Genomic DNA, 19107 nt, shown 5'->3' on the forward strand with positions numbered 1-19107 from the left:
ATGAGACAAAAAGTAATATTTTGCGTACTGAATGAATCATCATTGTTTTTTGTTTGGTTTTGTTTTTGTTTTGCTTTTTTATTTTGTTTATTATTTTCTTTCCTTCATGTTTCCAATAATCTCTGCTATATAAATGCCGTTTTAAATTGTGGTCAACTTCTTCATTTTAACATTTCTTTATAGCTTTGCATTCGGCCTAATGCCGATTTTTTTTCTAGTCGCGCTGCAAATTAATGCCGTTTTACCGGCCCCAGGATTTTGCGCACTGAATCCTCCCATTTTGCCTTGAGAATCATCATCATCTAGAACGCGTGTTAGGCAATGTTATTTTGGAACATTATTATTTTGAATGTTTTTGCTTTCCTTGCTATCTTCTGTAGATAGCATTTAGGGCCTTGATTCATACCTCTAATTTTTTTCTTTATGTTTAATGATTTTTTAATGATATGACTGTCTACCGAAGATAGCAATCATGCCGGGTTTATATGAGACAAAAAGTAATATTTTGCGTACTGAATGAATCATCATTGTTTTTTGTTTGGTTTTGTTTTTGTTTTGCTTTTTTATTTTGTTTATTATTTTCTTTCCTTCATGTTTCCAATAATCTCTGCTATATAAATGCCGTTTTAAATTGTGGTCAACTTCTTCATTTTAACATTTCTTTAAAGCTTTGCATTCGGCCTAATGCCGATTTTTTTTTTTAGGAGCGCTGCAAATTAATGCCGTTTTGCCGGTCCCAGGATTTTGCGCACTGAATCCTCCCATTTTGCCTTCTGAATCATCATCATCATCTAGAACGCGTGTTAGGCAATGTTATTTTGGAACATTATTATTTTGAATGTTTTTTGCTTTCCTTGCTATCTTCTGTAGATAGCATTTAGGGCCTTGATTCATACCTTTAATTTTTTTCTTCGATTTTATCATCAAACATCCGAGTTAAGTTAAACCAGAGAAGATATACATCTTATCTGGTTAAAAAAATACTAGAATAAACTTAGACAGGTCCCGTAGAATTTCTTGGTGGGGGTGCAGATTTTGAAAAAGGTTTTTTTTTCAGGCAGACGCCGACTTTCACTTTACTTTGTAAAAAAAAAAACTTTTTTGAAAACAAAAAGCATAAAAACAAGTTTTTGTTGTCGCTAAGCTCCCTTTGCAAATTCGGTGGGGGGGTGCCGACGAAGACATGTATACATCGCAATGCTATGCTATATATAGTGATCCACTAAAACTGAAGTCTGCAGCGGCCCACCACCATCACTGCACAGAAGCATGTCCACAAAAGAATTTCTATAAAATTCTGGTCCAGTGCACACAAACACATTTTTAGCAAACACTTCTGTTGTTTCTTACGTAATACTATGTTTGACATAAAAATCCTTGTAAAGAATTGCCGTGCTGTTGACATGCTCGAGCAATCTAACCATTTCTAAACCAAAAGCCGAGAAGAATACATCTTCTCTGATATTAAAAAGTCGCCATAATATAATAACATATGGTTGCAGACATCAAACTTCGGTTGAAATGAAATATTCTTTATTTCTATTATTTCATCAATTCTCTTCATCAGCTAACGATGACAGGCAAAAGATGGAGATACTCTCATCATCAATTCCATTATCATCACACTCGTCAATATGCCATGTCTTTCACCACTATATCTGCGTTATTTATCATAGTGCAAATTGGATTGTGTTTATTCTACCTGGCACAAGTAAGGGTATGTGATAAAAATACAAAGGAAGCTGTAAATGGTAAGTTTCTCTAAGTTTTATGATCATGTACATCATAATGTAAGATTTTCTGCATTAACGCATATCACCCTTAACAGACTTTAAGGTACATATTTCGAGGTGCATAACAAACACCAAATTGGTGTCATAACAAACACCAAATTGGTGTCGATGACCTGACATGCATGCATTCTTTTGTCGAGAGTTCACATGGTCTTTCAATTTGTGCCGAGTGTCCTTGGCAGACTTGACTATGCTTCAGTGGTCATGAAAGGATTCAATAGATAACCTCTGCCCCACTAATCCCCAGCTATTGTCTGAAATTGCACCTCGGAAGATATATTATAACAACTCAGTCCCTCAAATGATAGTCATATAACGACCAAAAGATAAATGACTGACTATCATTGAGGACTGAGTTCCGCAGTCTATTGGCATACTGCATATTTCTAGCGTTTCTTAATGTCGAGTTATAAGCTACTAAACTATCAATATGTCACATATATAGCATAAGTTGCTTATGTACAATGTTATGTTACTAAAACATGCAGAAAGAGTGAGAACAACTGAAAAAAACTCGCGCGCCTTAGAAAACATGTCTGGCTGGATGTAATGAGAAAATTAAATAATTATATTCATTTACTACAAAAACTATTTGAACTAGCGATCACCCGTCTTGCGCGGTCAGAGTCTTTCGCGGTTTGTAAATTTTTTATATTTTGTGAACATGTAAATGTTTTATTTAATGTGATTAATGGTATGAGAGGAGATTATATATATCATTTAGAAATATAATATGTAGTATCCTTTCCATATAAATCAATGGCTTGAAATTGCAATTACATCGTGATCGAAGCAAGTCTTCTTGCCACCATATCATATCCACCGTGAGAAGTCTTGCCCCTGTTTGATGCTGGCCGCCCTGATATTTAAGATTTTTATGCATTTACAGTACTTTTTAGCCCATTTTGGACAATTTTGTTGTACCTTTTGGCCATTTTGTACCATTTTCGTCCAAGTTTGTCCCCCACCTTGAAATGTACCTTGCTGCCCCCTGCAAAAGTCCTGGCTACATCACTGAGCAGATGAACACACTTTTATTCAATTCCCTCTTGGCCCCCTGTGGTATGCTGGCTGACCTGATATTTAAGATTTGTATGCACATACTTGTTGTACTTTTTATTTGTTTGCCCATTTTGGATAAATTTGTTGTACTTTTTTACTTTTTAGCCCATTTGTGACAACACCCCGCGTGAAATTTGCCTTGTCCCCCCGCCCCTCTCTCTCTCTGAAAAAGTCCTGGCTACACCACTGTGCAGATGAAACAATTTTATTCACATTTCGTTACACTCTGTTTCATATTATTAAGTTATGATCATACAATGCTGATAACATAGCATTACCACAAAGAGCAGAGTTGGCCTATTCATGGTAAATAAAATTCAGTGGTTTGAGAGGCAAATAGGCAATTGCACCATATTATAATTAGCACAATTAAACTATAATACCCTCCTCACTTTGCTACACCAACAGCCCTTAGGGACGCATCATTAGATTCTCAGGGTGGGGGTAGGAAGTTTTGGAAAAAAAAATTCACCCACTACAGTCATGAGCAAAAAAAAACTTTCCCCACGAACACTAAAAAAAAACTTTCCCCACCTAACTGTGTATAAATGCATGAAATTTAAAAAAAAAACTTGCCGCCGCGCCAGGCGACGAAAAATTTCTTTCCCCGACCCTAACTTCCTACCCCCCCGAGTATCAAATGGTGTGTCCCTTATAGGTGTGAGATGTTCATGATGGCAATCTTGACCTACAAAAAGGACATTATGAGATGTTGACAATCTTCAAAAAAGGACATTTCATCCTTTTGAGTAAATGTTGACTTTATTGATGTGTGACTAATTAGGTGTTCATACACAGTCCCTGGTATTATATAATACTGTGTGATTGTATAATAGGTAATTCAATGACCATCCAGACTACAGGCATAGTATCTTCACACCAATGCCAAAACAGAAGGCCAATTTCAGGCTATTTCAGGCTATGTCAACATTAGTGTATTGTGTTGGCGTGAAAAGTTTTAGCATGCAGTGCGCTGCCACTGCCTTTGAAACTAATTAACATAATTTGACACCCTTAATGTAAACAAAAACTAAATTGGACGTTTTATTGGGGTGCGGACAACTTTACTCTACGCAACGCAAAATCCGTTTTCCGAAATAATGTAAAACATAGAAGTTTTTAGCCTTACCAATTCGAAAAACTAATTTATTATAGATAGTGTAATGTGTTCAATTTGTTTTTATTAACTGAACACGTCTATTTTCTAGTTCAAACCTTTGTTTCGAAGACAATACATTTTTGTAAAAAATTTTGGAAAGGGCATAGCGGGAATATTTTGATATGGATTCGTGGGTAACATGGACATAATAGGCTATATCTATAACAGAAAGGGGTTGTACTTTATTTACTCCGTGAACATGGTGAACACTTTTATTATAAAAATAGGGTCAAATTGATCATGGGGACATTTTGTCTTGATAGCAAACAACTCAAACGTGTTTTTCGGTACAAAAGCTGGAACGATAAAACAACTTTTCTCTTTCTCATTATGACACAATCACAGCTCCAGCGGTCCCAATAGCATTTCACGCCAAACGAGACGTCATCAACAATGTCGCAGACTTGTTGAAGGAAGACATGAGCGACAACCAGGAAAATGATGACGAGAATAAAGATGGTGACGAATACGTCGGGAACCAACCTGCTGACGAATATGTTGATGCAATAAACATAGAAGACCAACATCTGGGTAATACCCATTTTGATGATTTCAAAATAGTAGTCATCTAATGTGCGCGTGCAATGGTCCAAGCTATCCATCATTTTCTCGAAAATGTACAGACCCTTGCGCGTGAATTTGATATTGGGGTATTTGAGTTGAAACCCCCTATAGAAGACATGATTTTAATCTTCCACACAGGAAATGTAGATTTTAAATGGTGTCACCAACTCCATTTGAAGTTCACACTCCGTGTGTGGAAGATTAAGGTCATGTCTTCCATAGGGGGTGTATGGATTTCAAATCGAATACCGTAAAACCTCGTCTACAAGCATATAGAGTGCTTTTGATGAAAGCTAAATTAATCCAGACGTCATCCATCGACAAAATTATAATATTATGGAGCTTGAGCAAATTAATTACCGATACAAACATAATACAAGACCTGATCTATGGTATTGGCATATTTGCGGCTGTCTCGTTTTAATGCATGTAGACGAGGTTTTACGGTAGATCATGTGGGAGACTACCTTTGAACCCGATGAGGGAGCGATTGGTTTGCATTTCGAAACTCTCCAGACCCGGGGGTCTCCAGAAGAACACGTGTAGCCTATAAATCGTACTCAAAATCCGCCATATTCAGTTTGCTCATCATAATTTAACATAAACATTTATGAATCATGCATCACTCATTTTTTCTACCCTTTACACAATTTTGATTATCCAGAACCAAACGGAAACCAACAACGCCTTGATCTTTTCAAAGGAGTACTATCGGACGACGACGACGTGTTTCAATTGAGAAAGATACCAGTCGTTGATTTTAAAACGCATAAAAATCGCACAGGAAAGGCAGATTCATATGGAAGACTACTAAATAACCTCCGTGACAGATTGAAAAATAAACTACCGTATTTAGTACCCAAAGTTGGTGAAATCGTGCACGACTCACACCGCCAATTTACAATTGTCACTTCGACAAATGCAGCGTTTCTAGACTTCACCGAAAATTGGTTGCAAAGTTTAGACCGTATTGGTTTAAGGTATAATGTGAGTATTATTGCCGAAGACGCTGTAGCCTACAGGTTTTTATCAACGGCTTACAGAAATGCTAACATACAGGTCTTCGCAACTTCAAATAATTTTTCTTCCACAAAAGCGTTACAGTTTTTAAGTAAGGAATATAAAGCTTTAGTGAATAGAAGAGCAGAATATTTATTGAATTTCTTGGAGAAAGGTTGGGATGTGCTAGCGGCAGATGTGGACGCCTATTGGTTCCGAGATCCTATGGAGATTTTCAAAAGCACTTATGACGTGTATGACTTATGGGTCTCGATAGGGGCAGACGAAACACGTCCGTGCCCTTGTTTAATGTACCTAAAAGCGAAACCGAATGTGATTCAAATGGTAAAAGATTGGTCTTCAAGATTAAAAAGACTGGATGGAAAGGAGAACGACCAACAAGCATTAGGTCAAGTTTTAAGACAGTATAAGATTGGGAATCAGGAGAAGGGACGCCACGTCATGGTGGCTGAATTGGACAAAAATCTCTTCCCAACTGGAGAGGTGTTCTTCAAACCCAGTTGGTGGTTGGTTCATGGGAAACGGGTATACGTAGCACACGCAAATAGGATAGGAAACCACGACAAGAAAGTTGCAATGTTTAGAGAATACAAATTATGGTTAATTGAACCGTATAATGTTGATATCTCAGAATCGAGAGATTCAACGAAACTGGTTAAAGGTAATGAAGAAAAATGTTGCTAGTAATACAAAGAACTTAATAAGCTCCTTGACCGTCCCCAAACAAGGTAGGCCCTACTGCAGCAATTAGCATAATAATTATAAGCACCATCGCGATGCATTGGCGCGACATGATCGGACTCGTTCTACTTGCTGTGGCTTTATGTATTTATCATTATTTTAGCCGATATGAATATATTTATATCATTCAAATACAGGTATATATTTAATATAAAAACAATATTTGAGGCTTTAGGTATTTTAGTCTCAGGTCAAACCCAAAGTAAGAACTTTTAATTCTTATGTATATCCATTGACAATAGGGCCTACAACAATATTCGAGCTGATAGGTAGAAAAAAAAAAGATCTATGCCTCAAGAAAGAAAGAACAGGATTAAATAAAAATTAATTAAGGACATAAATGAAGACTTTTGCCCTATAAATGATTTTTTTTAGAAAGGACTGAACTGAAGCATGAAACTGAGTTTCACAATCCAATCCCTTTATAGTTTGAAACGTGTGCTGCCGACAGAGTATGCGTCCCTTTGTTTGGTTCAGTTCATGGACCTAAAGACCCGGTTTAACAAAAATTATATTGCTATGCATTTAGAAAGCAACATGATTACGTTGTAACTATATTTGCAGAAATTTCAGCAGAAATTTGGCCGTAAGGCTGCGATCACATAGAAGTATACTGTATACGGTATTCGCTATACGCTATGTGCTATTCGATCAGGCTGCGATCACATAGAAGTATACTGTATATGGTATACGGTATTTGCTATACGCTATTCGATCGGGCGAGTATAGGTCAGTTTGCCAATTTTAAAACTGGACCTTCGTCTAATCAAATCATGCTTGTAACTTTACTTCTTGAGGTCACATTGCATTCAATGAGACGTCATAATATGCAGAATTAGATAGTGCATCTATTAAAAAATAAATGTACCCACATATGGTTTAGTTTTAAAATTAGGACGGTGTACGCTGCACTAAAATCGAACACGCACGATTCCCACTTTATGACTATACTATACTATACGCAGGTAGGCCTATACGCAGGCCTTTTCGAATAGTGCCCTCTTATGTGACCCGGTACTATAAAATTACCTTGCTCGATTTAAGCTATACGCGTGCACCTGCAAAACGTGTACCGTATACCCGAATAGTATACTTCTATGTGATCGCAGCCTAATAAACGTCAACATAAAATTAATCTTGATGAAAAACAATTTCGGGCCTCATAACAGCTAAATTGTTGGTCTAAAGTATATAAAAGTATACATATTTAGAATGGCAAAGACTTGATAAAATGGCAAATGGTTTTTTATGAATTTTTAAAAACAAATGAAAACATCTAGGAGTCGGTTTTGACCAACTTCACCAAAAATATTTGAAATTTGGGCAAAAATTGGGTTTTTGTGATTTTTGTTGTTGAAAATTAGGCTTTTTAAAACCATTTTGGTGCAAATTTCTCAAAAAATGCAATGGGTGTCAGTAGTACCCCTGTAATCCTGTGATTTACGTCACTTCTACGACGAATTGAGTGTAAATAATGCACATTAAGTAACAATAGAGGTCAAAATTCGAAGTGTTACGCCTCCGGAGAACGGAGTATTATGTTGTCGCCGGTGCTGCAGAGTGGGTCACCTAGTTCTTAGCTGTTCTTACGCCTTCTGCATTCTAGTAAGTAGAGTTTTTCCAATTATCATGATTATTTAACTAATTTTTTGTTGTTTATAACTTCTTTTTTGGACAGGAAAGGATCGTTTTATTAAATTTCAACCGAGTTCAGTCAAGGTCACATAGTCTTCAAGAACTCGCTTAAGAGCGTTGAAGATTTTTATTGGAGGGCACTCAGGGCAGGAAATAATGACAACGAATCCCGGGCAACTCGATCTGGAGGGTAATGCCAAAGATCATTCTCCGTTGTTGCATACACTGTAAATTGGATGTTTAGATCCTAAAACACAAATCTAAACATAATTTTGTCCAGACTTTTGACACATGTTGAATTGCTAAACACGTCTTTTGCATATAAACATGTCTCAACTAAGTCTGTTCAAAATTGTGTTTAGATTTGTGTTTCAGGATCTAAACACCATTGTTGTGATACTGGACAGGTCAGTGGTCACTATGCAGTGACCACTGACCTGTCCAGTATTGTATACAACAATGGTGAACCGATCTATCTAAACCCATAACATGCCCATGCGGAAAAATTGTGATCACAAGCATTAAAAACGCGCGCGAAAATTTTGCATTATATAACTTCAGATTCTGTTCACATTTTGATTGTAAGTCACCAGCCCTTAATAATTTTTTACACCCCTCCCTATTTTTGGTGTAAAAAAATTATGACCCCCCTATTTTTGGTATAAAAATTCTATGCTCCTAGTTTAATCATGACCTACCCCTTCCGAAGAAAATGACAGTAACATGATCATCGGAAGCTACACAGTTCTGACCTTAATGCCCGTAAAACGTAAATAAAGAGTTCATCTTTCGGGTTAAATTATTTTACCCTTTGCACTAAATGCCACTATTTTGCTGGGACAATTTTCCTTGCGACCTGTTATTTTCGCCTATACATTTACATGTGGAGTTTGTGTATATCCAGGTACCTTGCATCATTGAATATGGTATGGCGACTTGTAGATGTCACGTGCGTATTTATAAAAGCATATTTATAAATATGACCCGAAGTACACTGCTGAAGAAGAACTTTCGTTCCTACCATATAGCTACCAACTATTGCAATCGAACATATAGAACATAGATCAAAACTACATGTATATTGTATTAACTTTCCAATTGCCTTTCATCTCCCTACGCTTACATGTGGTAGTCCGGAAACTAGGGTGCTACCGGGGTGGGGAGGAGTCTTCGAGTCTTCGAAGAAATTTGTACGGGGATGTGCCACGCATAATTTCGGAAGCTGACATTCCCTATACCTTTTTACTGTTTTTGTTACCCAGCATTCAGTATACCAATTTTTCATAAAAACACCAAAAAGGTCATAAGACTTATTGGCCTTAACTCAAGAACGCAATCCTTAACTCAAGGCATAGAATGTGGAAATGTTATGAGATTGTTGTTCCTATGATCATTTCCAATAAGATCAACGTACTATTAATATCACGACGTCCACTGCAGGTTTTTAGTTAAATAAACATTTTTAGTTAAATAGCCACTTACCCTATAAGTATATACAAAATTCCCTGTTCAAAATGACCCCATTATTTTCAATGCACTTTATATATGTTTTGTCAACAATCATCAACAGCTTGGCCATTGGGCTATTCCAGTTGATATCCATACTCCCCCTATGGAATACATGACCTTAGTCTCCCACACAGGAGTATGAATTTCAAACAGGGTTACCAGAACGAGTACTCTTTTGAGTTCCCAATTATTGCAGAGCTGAGGTTAATGGGATTTTAAATTCTCTAATGGACATTAGTTTACGTTACTCATAATATGATGGTTAATTGATTATCATGTCAGAAGCTATCAAACGAATACAAAATTGACACAGAAATAATATATTGGGCAAATAATTATTTATAAGCCAACTAATCTAATGCATTTTAATACTTTTTATACTGTTAACGCTGCGTTGTTTAGCGAAACAGGGCTTGTCTCAGTAGCTCTCAGTATAGATATAATTGACACACTTTCGCACATTTATTTTTTCTTCTATTTGTCACTTGTTTTACTGATAATGAAGGAATCATTTCACACATTCAGTCTTTATACCATTATTTTGAACTGTTTTTAGGATTTTTGGAGAGTGCGTTACGCCAGATCTGCAAGCAGCAACAGACAAACTCTGTCAATTGTGGGCATCTCAACACAACGGTATACCATGATGGAATACACAGTTAACCAAACAACGATGTGTTCAGCGAACAATACCCTCAATCTTACGGATCCAGACACGGCTTTGAAATTGACGTTTGACGGTACCGCCAAATTAATCGCCCAAGTTATAATTCCCATCGTATCTTTCGTCGGTATCGTCAGTAATGGATCATTTCTGTTCGCGTGTTTTCGCGTGAAAGAATTGCGCCAAGCTACGGTGACGATCTACCTGTCGAATTTGGCAGTATGTGACATTCTGTTTCTCCTCAGCGCCAACATTTGGTATGGTCTTTTGTTCATTATCAGCAAGAACAGACCGGTCAACTGGGCGGCACCTGTGTCGTCGGCTTTCGGTTGTGCGTTTTTTCAAATATTGATATTTGTATGGTACGTTGCGTCACTTGTCTTCATAACTTTAATCTCTTTTGAACGATACTACGCAATTTGTCTACCGCTGCAATATCGTGCCATACATACAAAAAGACGGACAATTATACTTGTTGTCGGAGCCTGGATTTTCTCTTTACTTCTACAAGCAACCATAGTCCCAGACGTTGTCCGTTTCTCAACTCATTGTGTTTTGTGGCCTGAAACGGAAGAATTTCAACACCTTCCGAAAACATTTAACGTGTGCTCGGCGCTAAATAACGCGGCTAACATCTATGTTCACATCTTCTTCATTATAAATTTCACCATCGCATTGGTACTTAATTGCTGGCTGTTCGCGAAAATCACTTTATCGCTGTACCGTTCATCGGTATTAAACACTAGTAGCGCAGAAAAATTTCGTTATCAAATAACTCGCACACTTGTGATAAATGGGATCGTATTTTTTCTTTGTCAATTACCATTTCGTATTTACACCATGGATGCTCTTCTTGATGCTTTGCAGAGCGATAGTTTCTTGCAAACTCCAAGTTTGGAACGGACATTTAGATTCATAAGTCGTGCATTTGTGTTCCTGAACTCTATTATAAATCCGTTTTTGTATGTGTCGACATGTCGACATTACCGTCTGGCCATGTTGGAAGCCTTTTGTGGGAAACGATGCAAAACCGACGATGGTACATCGAGTTCGACCGAATCGCGCAAAGCTACCAAGTCCTCAACCATGTCAACCGACTCGAGAGGACCGGCAAAAAAGACAAACAATATATCATTGACAAACAACATCTGATAGAATTTCCCATTAACTATATATTGCCGGGCATCTGTTAATAATAAGAATGAGCGTCTATAATAATGTATCTAAAATTAACCAGTCGTTACTCTGATTTGATGATAACCGGTGGCGGTGAGCGTGTATATTAATGTATCTAAAATTAACCAATCGTCACTCTGATTTGATGATAACCGATGAGCGTGTATAATAATGTATCTAAAATTGACCAATCGTTACTCTGATTTGATGATAACCGATGAGCGTGTATAATAATCAGTGATAATGTATCTAAAATCCCAAAATCATCTACACCCTTTCCAAAGTTTTTGGATGATAATTATTGGATCTAGAATGACTAAAGCTGTTGAATATGGCTGGGCGAGGTGTTCAGATGGAATATTAGCTCTTTGTTTAGAAACTAATACTAGCAGTCAAGAGGTATGTGTTTAAAATATTCTGGGGAACTTTTTAGCTGATTTATTCGATATGTGCCTATTTTTTTACTTTTCCTCTGTTGGAAAAATGAATTATATCACGACAAAGATTAAATTAGTCATGAAAGTGGTAGCTTTCGTCAAGCCATTGTATTAGTTTTTACCCTTCCGGAAAGTATGATATTGATCTCGGGAAGGTACATTTGCAGTCCACGAAATATGCCTAATCAAGCCTTTAACAAAGGACATGCCCTTTGTTGGATATGAGTCAGTGCAAAATAATTCAAGTGGAAAAGGGGATATACCTAAAATTCCCTCAATTATTAAAGACTCTCTAAATGAATGCCGATAAAACAATTTCTATACATTCAGCGAATGTGTGTTTTGAAAACAGAGCAAAGCGGCGGGGAAAAATGCAATGTTCTTATTTATTTATATATTTATTTATTTATTTATTTATTTATTTACAACAAGAGTAAACTTGGATGAAACCATCACTACAGATAAAGTGCTCAACTGAGGAGTGTAGGTGTGCCAACACCTATACGAAACAGTGCTGTATCGAATGATGGTTTAAATACCAAGATTCACTACATTTAAATATATTTATTTATTTATTTATATTTTGGTAGGGGATTCGGGGGAAAGTTAATTTTAGGTGGGGAAAAAATCAACAAATTTTGAGCAAAATTGCAGCGAAAAGTGGAATTTTTCGTAATTTGGGTTTTTTGTGGAAATTTGTCTAAAATATAATGCCCCTTTAACATGCTTAAAGCAATATGAAAGAAGAACTTCCGCTGCTACCATGGCTACCAATGCAATTGAACATGAGAACATAGTTCCAAAATTATATTATATTTACTTTTCCATTGTTGTTCATTGGTATTTGCCTTTACACGTGATACCAATATTCCGGAAACTAGGACGCTGCTATTTGCTCCCGGTATTTTCTGGGTCGCAAGAACTCCTATGTAAATAGATTTCGTAGCCTAGTGGCAGTATTTCGTAATAATTTTGATTTAAATACGTTACCTTATGTACTACACGTCAGTTCAGTACGTCTTTAAGTGAGAGTGCAGTACGCCAGATTCGCAAGCCATAAAATTAAAGACTTTGCATATCACTTTGTCACTTGTATCTCAACACAACAGTATATCCGATGGAGTACACAGCTAACCAAACATGGATGTGTTCAGCGAACAATACCCTCAATCTTACGGACCCGGACACGGCTTTGAAATTGACGTTTAACGGTACCGCCAAATTGATTGTCCAAGTTATAATCCCCATCATATCTTTCGTCGGTATCGTCGGTAATGGATCATTTCTGTTCGCGTGTTTTCGCGTTAAAGAATTACGCAATGCTACGGTGACAATTTACCTGTCGAATTTGGCAGTATGTGATATTTTGTTTCTCCTCAGCGCCAACATTTGGTATGGAATTCTATTCATTATCAGTGGGAACAGACCGGTCAACTGGGCGGTACCTGTGTCGTCGGCATTCGGTTGTGCATTTCTTCAAATATCGGTATACGTATGGTACATCGCGTCTCTTGTTTTCGTAACGTTAATCTCTTTAGAACGATACTACGCAGTTTGTCTACCACTGAAATACCGTGACATGCAGAAGAAAAGACGAACGATGATTCTGGTTGTCGGAGCTTGGGTTTTCTCTCTACTTCTAACAGCCACCCTGGTGCCAGACGGTATCCGTTTTTCAACTCATTGTATTATGTGGCCCGACATGAAGGAGTTTCAACACCTTCCGAAAACGTTTAACGTATGTGAGACACTAAATAACGCGGCTAACATATATGGTCACGTCTTCTTTATCATAAATTTCATCGTCACATTGGTACTTAATTGTTGGCTTTTCGCGAAAATCATTTTAGCGCTGTACCGTTCATCATCACCAAACATTAGCAGCGCAGATAAACTCCGTTTTCAAATAACGCGCACACTTGTGATAAATGGGATCGTATTTTTTGTTTGTCAATTACCATTTCGTATTTACACCATGGATTCACTTCTTGATTCTTTGCAGAGCGATAGTTTCTTGCAAACACCAAGTTTGGAACAGACATTCATAACCGCAAGTCGTGCATTTTTGTTCCTGAACTCTATCATAAACCCGTTTTTGTATGTGTCGACATGTCGACATTACCGTCTGGCCATGTTGGAAGCATTTTGTGGGAAACGCTGTAAAACCGATGATGTCACGTCAAGTACGTCCGACTCGCGTAGAGCTACCAATTCCACGACCGATTCAAGCGGCCCGGCAAAAGAGACAACAACTATCTCATTGCATCAACTGTCGAAATAGAATTGTTGGTCGAAGCAGCCAAAAGAGTCGATTTTCATTATCTAAATCAATATATTATTGAAAAATAACACTTTGATGTTTGCAAAAGTTCATTCTATAAATCATATACTTTGAAAACTTGCTTGATTTATTGCTGTTAACGAATTATGTACGTTTTACAAAAGTGTTGTTGTTTCAGCCCTCTTTACAACATAACTCAAGAATCACAGGACCTACAAAGAATATCTGTGAAATTTGAATTCTTCTACACACTCGCTATGAAATGATCAATGTAATTTTTACCAAAGCTCGATAACATTCGCAAGATGCTGTGAACTACCAAATCGCAACTGTTTAAAATAGTTGCTAACCTTAACTGCAAATATCTTCATTTGTACCTCGACAACCGATTTCGTTTCGCTATCCGAGGTGTATAAATAGTATCATACATTTTCTTGAAGCTAGAACCATCACACGGTTTGTTTTACCTTATTTGTTTATTTTGAACTCGTACGTGTTAACTCGCTGAGATTTCAACAATAAAAATTTCTCCGTGGGAGAATTATTTACGATCTAACTTTAAATAAAACATTACATTTAGAATTAAAGGGGAAAATATATTAAAGGGAATACGATCAAGCTAAGGATGATTTGATTTGATTTGATTTGTTCGAGTTTTGACAACCCTGCAGATGATGGTGGATGCGATATTTTTGCATTTTTGACGTCGCCATTGGATTAACACATAATCATGAAATCTTCATGAACAATTCTAAATTTGTGGTGTCAAAGCAAAATCATCTTACTCCAAAACCGTCGGGGTACGACAATGTACCCCACTATAAGTATGTTAATTTTCAATTTGTAATTGCTAACCGTGTATTTTGAATGGGGCTGACAGCCCTGTATCTTCGCCAGCCTCGTACGTCACGTGTTGCGATTCCTACGCCGCCTGAACCCTGGATAACCCAAGAAAGTCTCTATTGAAGCTTATTTCCATTGGGGTCCATTTGAACACCGGGACGGGTTGGGAACAGTCAGGGGTTAACACCCTACTCTTTTCGAAACTGGCTGCGAGATACATGTACAGGTATGGCTCTCTGTACACGGGACCGACGGCTTAACGTCCCCTCCGAAGGACGGAGTACTTTCATGATTCATTTACCCAATTCTAAATGAACCATGGGGAGAGCGGAAGTCTGAATTTAATCTACAGAAATTGCCAATTAATTTCAGACTTTTTTTCCAAGTCAATATCCCAGCAAATCGCCACCGCCGGGAATCGAACCCGGGACCTCGTGCACTAAAGGCAAGTACCATAACCATTGCGCCACGCTCTACCTTAAATGATCATCAGGTAGTACGTTTAAATAATAGATCCCCATCTATAATGTAATTGCATTGACCATGTTGATTGCAATGTGCCTTGTTGAAAATTATCGGCTTGGTTTAAAATTAACTGGAAAGTACTAATGATTTAGGTCGCGAGGCTTCAAAATCGAATGTTTGCGGGTTCGAGGCCCACCATGGCCAGCGTATTGCGCCCTTGGGCAAGACGGCTGAAGTCCCAATTGCTTCACTCCTCCCAGGTGTAAAATGGGAAGCTTCTGAGGTAATTACAATCTCGAGTACCTGCGCATCAGTTGCGAACATGGTGAAACGGAAATGATTCTGATATATCCTAATGGCAGCGGAATAATTGTTGAGCGCCGACATTATTTATTTATTTTTAATTTGCTTGCACAGTATTCCATTTAAAATCCGCACACCTCTTGTAGATTTTAACCCTTTTTTTTAAAGTAATAAGTATATTGGTCAATTCATGTGATTTTTTGTTTTTGTTTTGTTTTACGTATGCTTGATCAAAATACCAGGACTAAATTAACCAAAGGTTATGGCATCTTCCTTTGGCACGATTTTAGGACACAATTGTCCTCAATTGTGTTCATTTTAGCACTGAAATGGCAATGTTTTCGCATTTGTCCCGATAATGTTCTGTTAGTAGCAGATCAGTGGAACGATTGGGACATTTTGCGCCCTGCCGTGCTGACTCTGGTGCATCCCCCTTTGAATTTTAGCATTGAAATAGCATATTTTCGCGCGCCACGCGGGCAGTTTATCAAGTTTTCGTGCGCTTTCCCAGTATTGGGACAGCTTGGAAAAGTTGTTGGGGGAGGGGCGTCTTCTACCCGAAGTGCCAGGGGTGGCAATCATGTTGCCATATCCAAGTGACGTAATAGTCGGATTAACTACCATAGCAATAGATGAATACAATTTTTGAATAGAAATGCTGATCACTCGCACCTATAATATAAGTATCGTTGAAACGAGCGGTATTGTATTCAATCTAGGATTACAGACATACACAGCAGTACGACAGCAACTTAGCTCACTTCCGGTAATTTTTACCGGCGTGACCTTTGCTGTTACGTAACGTAATGTTGTAAATCAGGTGGCAAATACAGTTTTTCAGAAAACATCAAAAAAATGGAATACATGAGTGGTTTCTCCTTCATTTCCATATTGAGCCCATAGATAAGATATGAAACATGAGTATAAGGCAAACAGTAACGTGTAAAAGTACAATTATTGTGGAGAAAATGAATGTTTATTGTGCGCTAAGAAGCCTAAAAAACTGAGAAAAAATGCATGTCACGATCACCAAAATGGTTATATCTGCAACTATGCGCCAACGCCGGTCGTATGCTTTTCTGTAATGATAGACATTCGCTAACTTGAGCTTGTATTAAATTTTCAGCGAAAATGATTGGTGGAACAATCGAGTCGTAGGTTGGAAAGTTGCTTTCAAAACGGCTTCCCCTCGCAATCGTGCGTGACCATAAGTGAAGGTTAACAGCCGGCCTTGTCCATATAATCGATTAATAATTGTCAGGATCGTCCAGTTGACTACAGTGATATTTATTTATTCATACAAAATACTGCCCTGTCATACAAAATATCGAAGTCAATATAAAACGTAATTTCAAGCCATTTGACTGAACTTACAAACAGTTTATAAAAGATTATTGTTGAACGAGACACTGAATTAGAAATAACATTGCAAAAGGTACGAGAATAAGTTAGCAGGTTGTGATGGTCTAGTGGCTAAGTCCGTGCCTGAAGTGCGTGAGGTTGGAAGTTCGAACCCTACCATAGCGTTTTTTTTGTTTTTTTGAAAATATTTATGATATTAGTAAACAACTTTCAGGAAGGGTTTCTGATCATTTGAAGCAGAAATAATGAGGTAAAATGAAAGAAAGCATTTTTTTTATCTTGACCGCTTGTGGTGTTCTATTGAAGATAATTAAAGTTACTCTAGACAACGAAACGCTGATTCCAATTATGTGTATGTCTGGGTATGGTGTAAGAACGGTATAAAAATTACAAATAATATTATGCCAAAATATCAGGTTTGAAATTCGTAAATTATGGCTGACGCTATCTTATTTTTTAATTTGTAGGCCTACGCATTAAGAAAAACATTGCAAACGTGTTGCATAGAAATATTTTTAATTGATCATAATACTGACGGGCCTACACCATGCACATAGGCCTAACAGAACAAGAGAGAAAAAAAATCGAAATACTGTAGGATTCGAACCTTCAACCTCTCGCACTCGTATCTTTTGCAACCTTATTTCTCATTCAGGGACTCGATCAACAATAATATTTTTAAAACTGCTTTTAAGTTCAGTCAAATGAGGTGATATTACTTTTTATATTGACTTCAATATTTTGTAAGTCAATGCAGTATTTTACTTGAATAAAGAAATATCACTGGAGTCAACTGGACGATTCTGACGATTATTATTCGATATAATGGCCGGCTGCTATTTTGCTAGTGACACTTGTCACTAACGGGACACGCACGATTGAGACACGGGCCGTTTTGAGAGTATAACTTTACAACCTACGACTCGATTGTTCCACCAATCATTTTCGCTGAAAATTTAATACAAGCTCAAGTTAGTTAATATCTATCATTACAGAAAAGCATAAGACCGGCGTTTGCTCATAGTTGTAGATATAACCATTTTGGTGATCGTGACATGCAATTTTTCTCATTTTCCCGGCCACTTTGGACATGTGCAAGCTTCTTTATTTTCAATATTATTCAACTTTTACTCGTTTTTTGTTCTTTGCACAAATGTTTGGTATCTTATCCGTGATCATGGTACACAATTTAAGCAAAAAACGACCCGTGTCTCCCATTTCTGGAGCTATTTCGCTAAAACATGTTTGCCGGCCAAATGTTCAACATTTAGTTACGTAATCCCGTGTTCACCAACCCGTAAAAAATTTCTATCGAACAAAAGAGGTCACGAAGTTGCCGTCGTACTGACAGGTGATGAGTGCAACCTGGTTGTAGTGCGGGCGATCTATTCAAAAATTGTATTCATCTATTGCTATGGTAGTTAATCTGATTATTACGTCACTTCTACGGCGAATATAGAATGATTGAATGGTATAAATATTCATCAAGATCATGAATACAGATAAATGGACCTGTCAATCAAAGTGACCAGAGTGCGCACCCTCTAAACTTTATCTAAATTTCATGAACGTTAACAGGTTTCGTATTTCTCAATCATCATAAGGGGTGGTGCAATAATTATGTGTACCCCGGGGTGAATTCTCAAAATGGTCTGCCAAAATCGCTTGCTCCCCTTTGGCCGTGCCAAAAACCTTTGCCCCCCTTTCGACGTGCCAAAAACCTTTGCCCCCCCCTTTTGACATGCCAAAAAATTCTTTGCCCCCCTCCCTTACACATGCAAGATTTTGGGGAACCTGAATTTAAAACCTTAAATTGTCTTAACATATAATGCGAGCGCAGCGAGCAGGAAATTTTGCATATTTGAACGTGTTTGTAACGTTTTCCTACGCCTTTTAGGGCGTAATATAGAAACAGTGCCCAAAATATCTGTGCCAAAATTGCCTGCCCCCCTTTCGACCTGCCAAAATCGCTTGACCCCCCCCTTTCGACCTGCCAAAAATGCTTGCCCCCCCCTTTTGGCCTGCCAAAAATTTTGCCCCCCCCTATAATTCACCCCCAGGTACACATAATTATTGCACCACCCCTAATATGC

At 37.6% G+C, this 19107-nt stretch overlaps 1 protein-coding gene across 2 annotated transcripts; it reads left to right on the plus strand.

Moving 5' to 3' along the window:
* The first annotated feature begins 1509 nt into the window (after positions 1-1509).
* On the plus strand, positions 1510-6300 carry LOC140138249 (uncharacterized). Of its 2 annotated transcripts, none has more exons than XM_072160164.1 (3): positions 1510-1751; positions 4366-4545; positions 5243-6300. In XM_072160164.1, exons 1-3 carry the CDS (start codon positions 1574-1576, stop codon positions 6280-6282), a joined length of 1398 nt encoding a protein of 465 aa, XP_072016265.1. In that variant the 5' UTR covers positions 1510-1573; the 3' UTR covers positions 6283-6300. The 2 variants fall into 2 exon arrangements, with proteins under 2 accessions (XP_072016265.1, XP_072016264.1); XM_072160163.1 differs by having other exon boundaries at positions 1511-1751; positions 4360-4545.
* Positions 6301-19107: the final 12807 nt, after the last annotated feature.

The sequence above is a fragment of the Amphiura filiformis genome, chromosome 17, assembly GCF_039555335.1.
Source record: "Amphiura filiformis chromosome 17, Afil_fr2py, whole genome shotgun sequence".
Classification (NCBI taxonomy): domain Eukaryota; kingdom Metazoa; phylum Echinodermata; class Ophiuroidea; order Amphilepidida; family Amphiuridae; genus Amphiura; species Amphiura filiformis.

Excerpts from the sequence above, each read along its gene's own strand:
- LOC140138249 (XM_072160163.1), top strand. The coding sequence starts at position 1,574 with ATGACAGGCAAAAGATGGAGATACTCTCATCATCAATTCCATTATCAT. Across the intron at positions 1,752-4,359 it reads TACAAAGGAAGCTGTAAATG|CTCCAGCGGTCCCAATAGCA; the intron begins GTAAGTTTCTCT and ends ACACAATCACAG. Across the intron at positions 4,546-5,242 it reads CATAGAAGACCAACATCTGG|AACCAAACGGAAACCAACAA; the intron begins GTAATACCCATT and ends TTGATTATCCAG.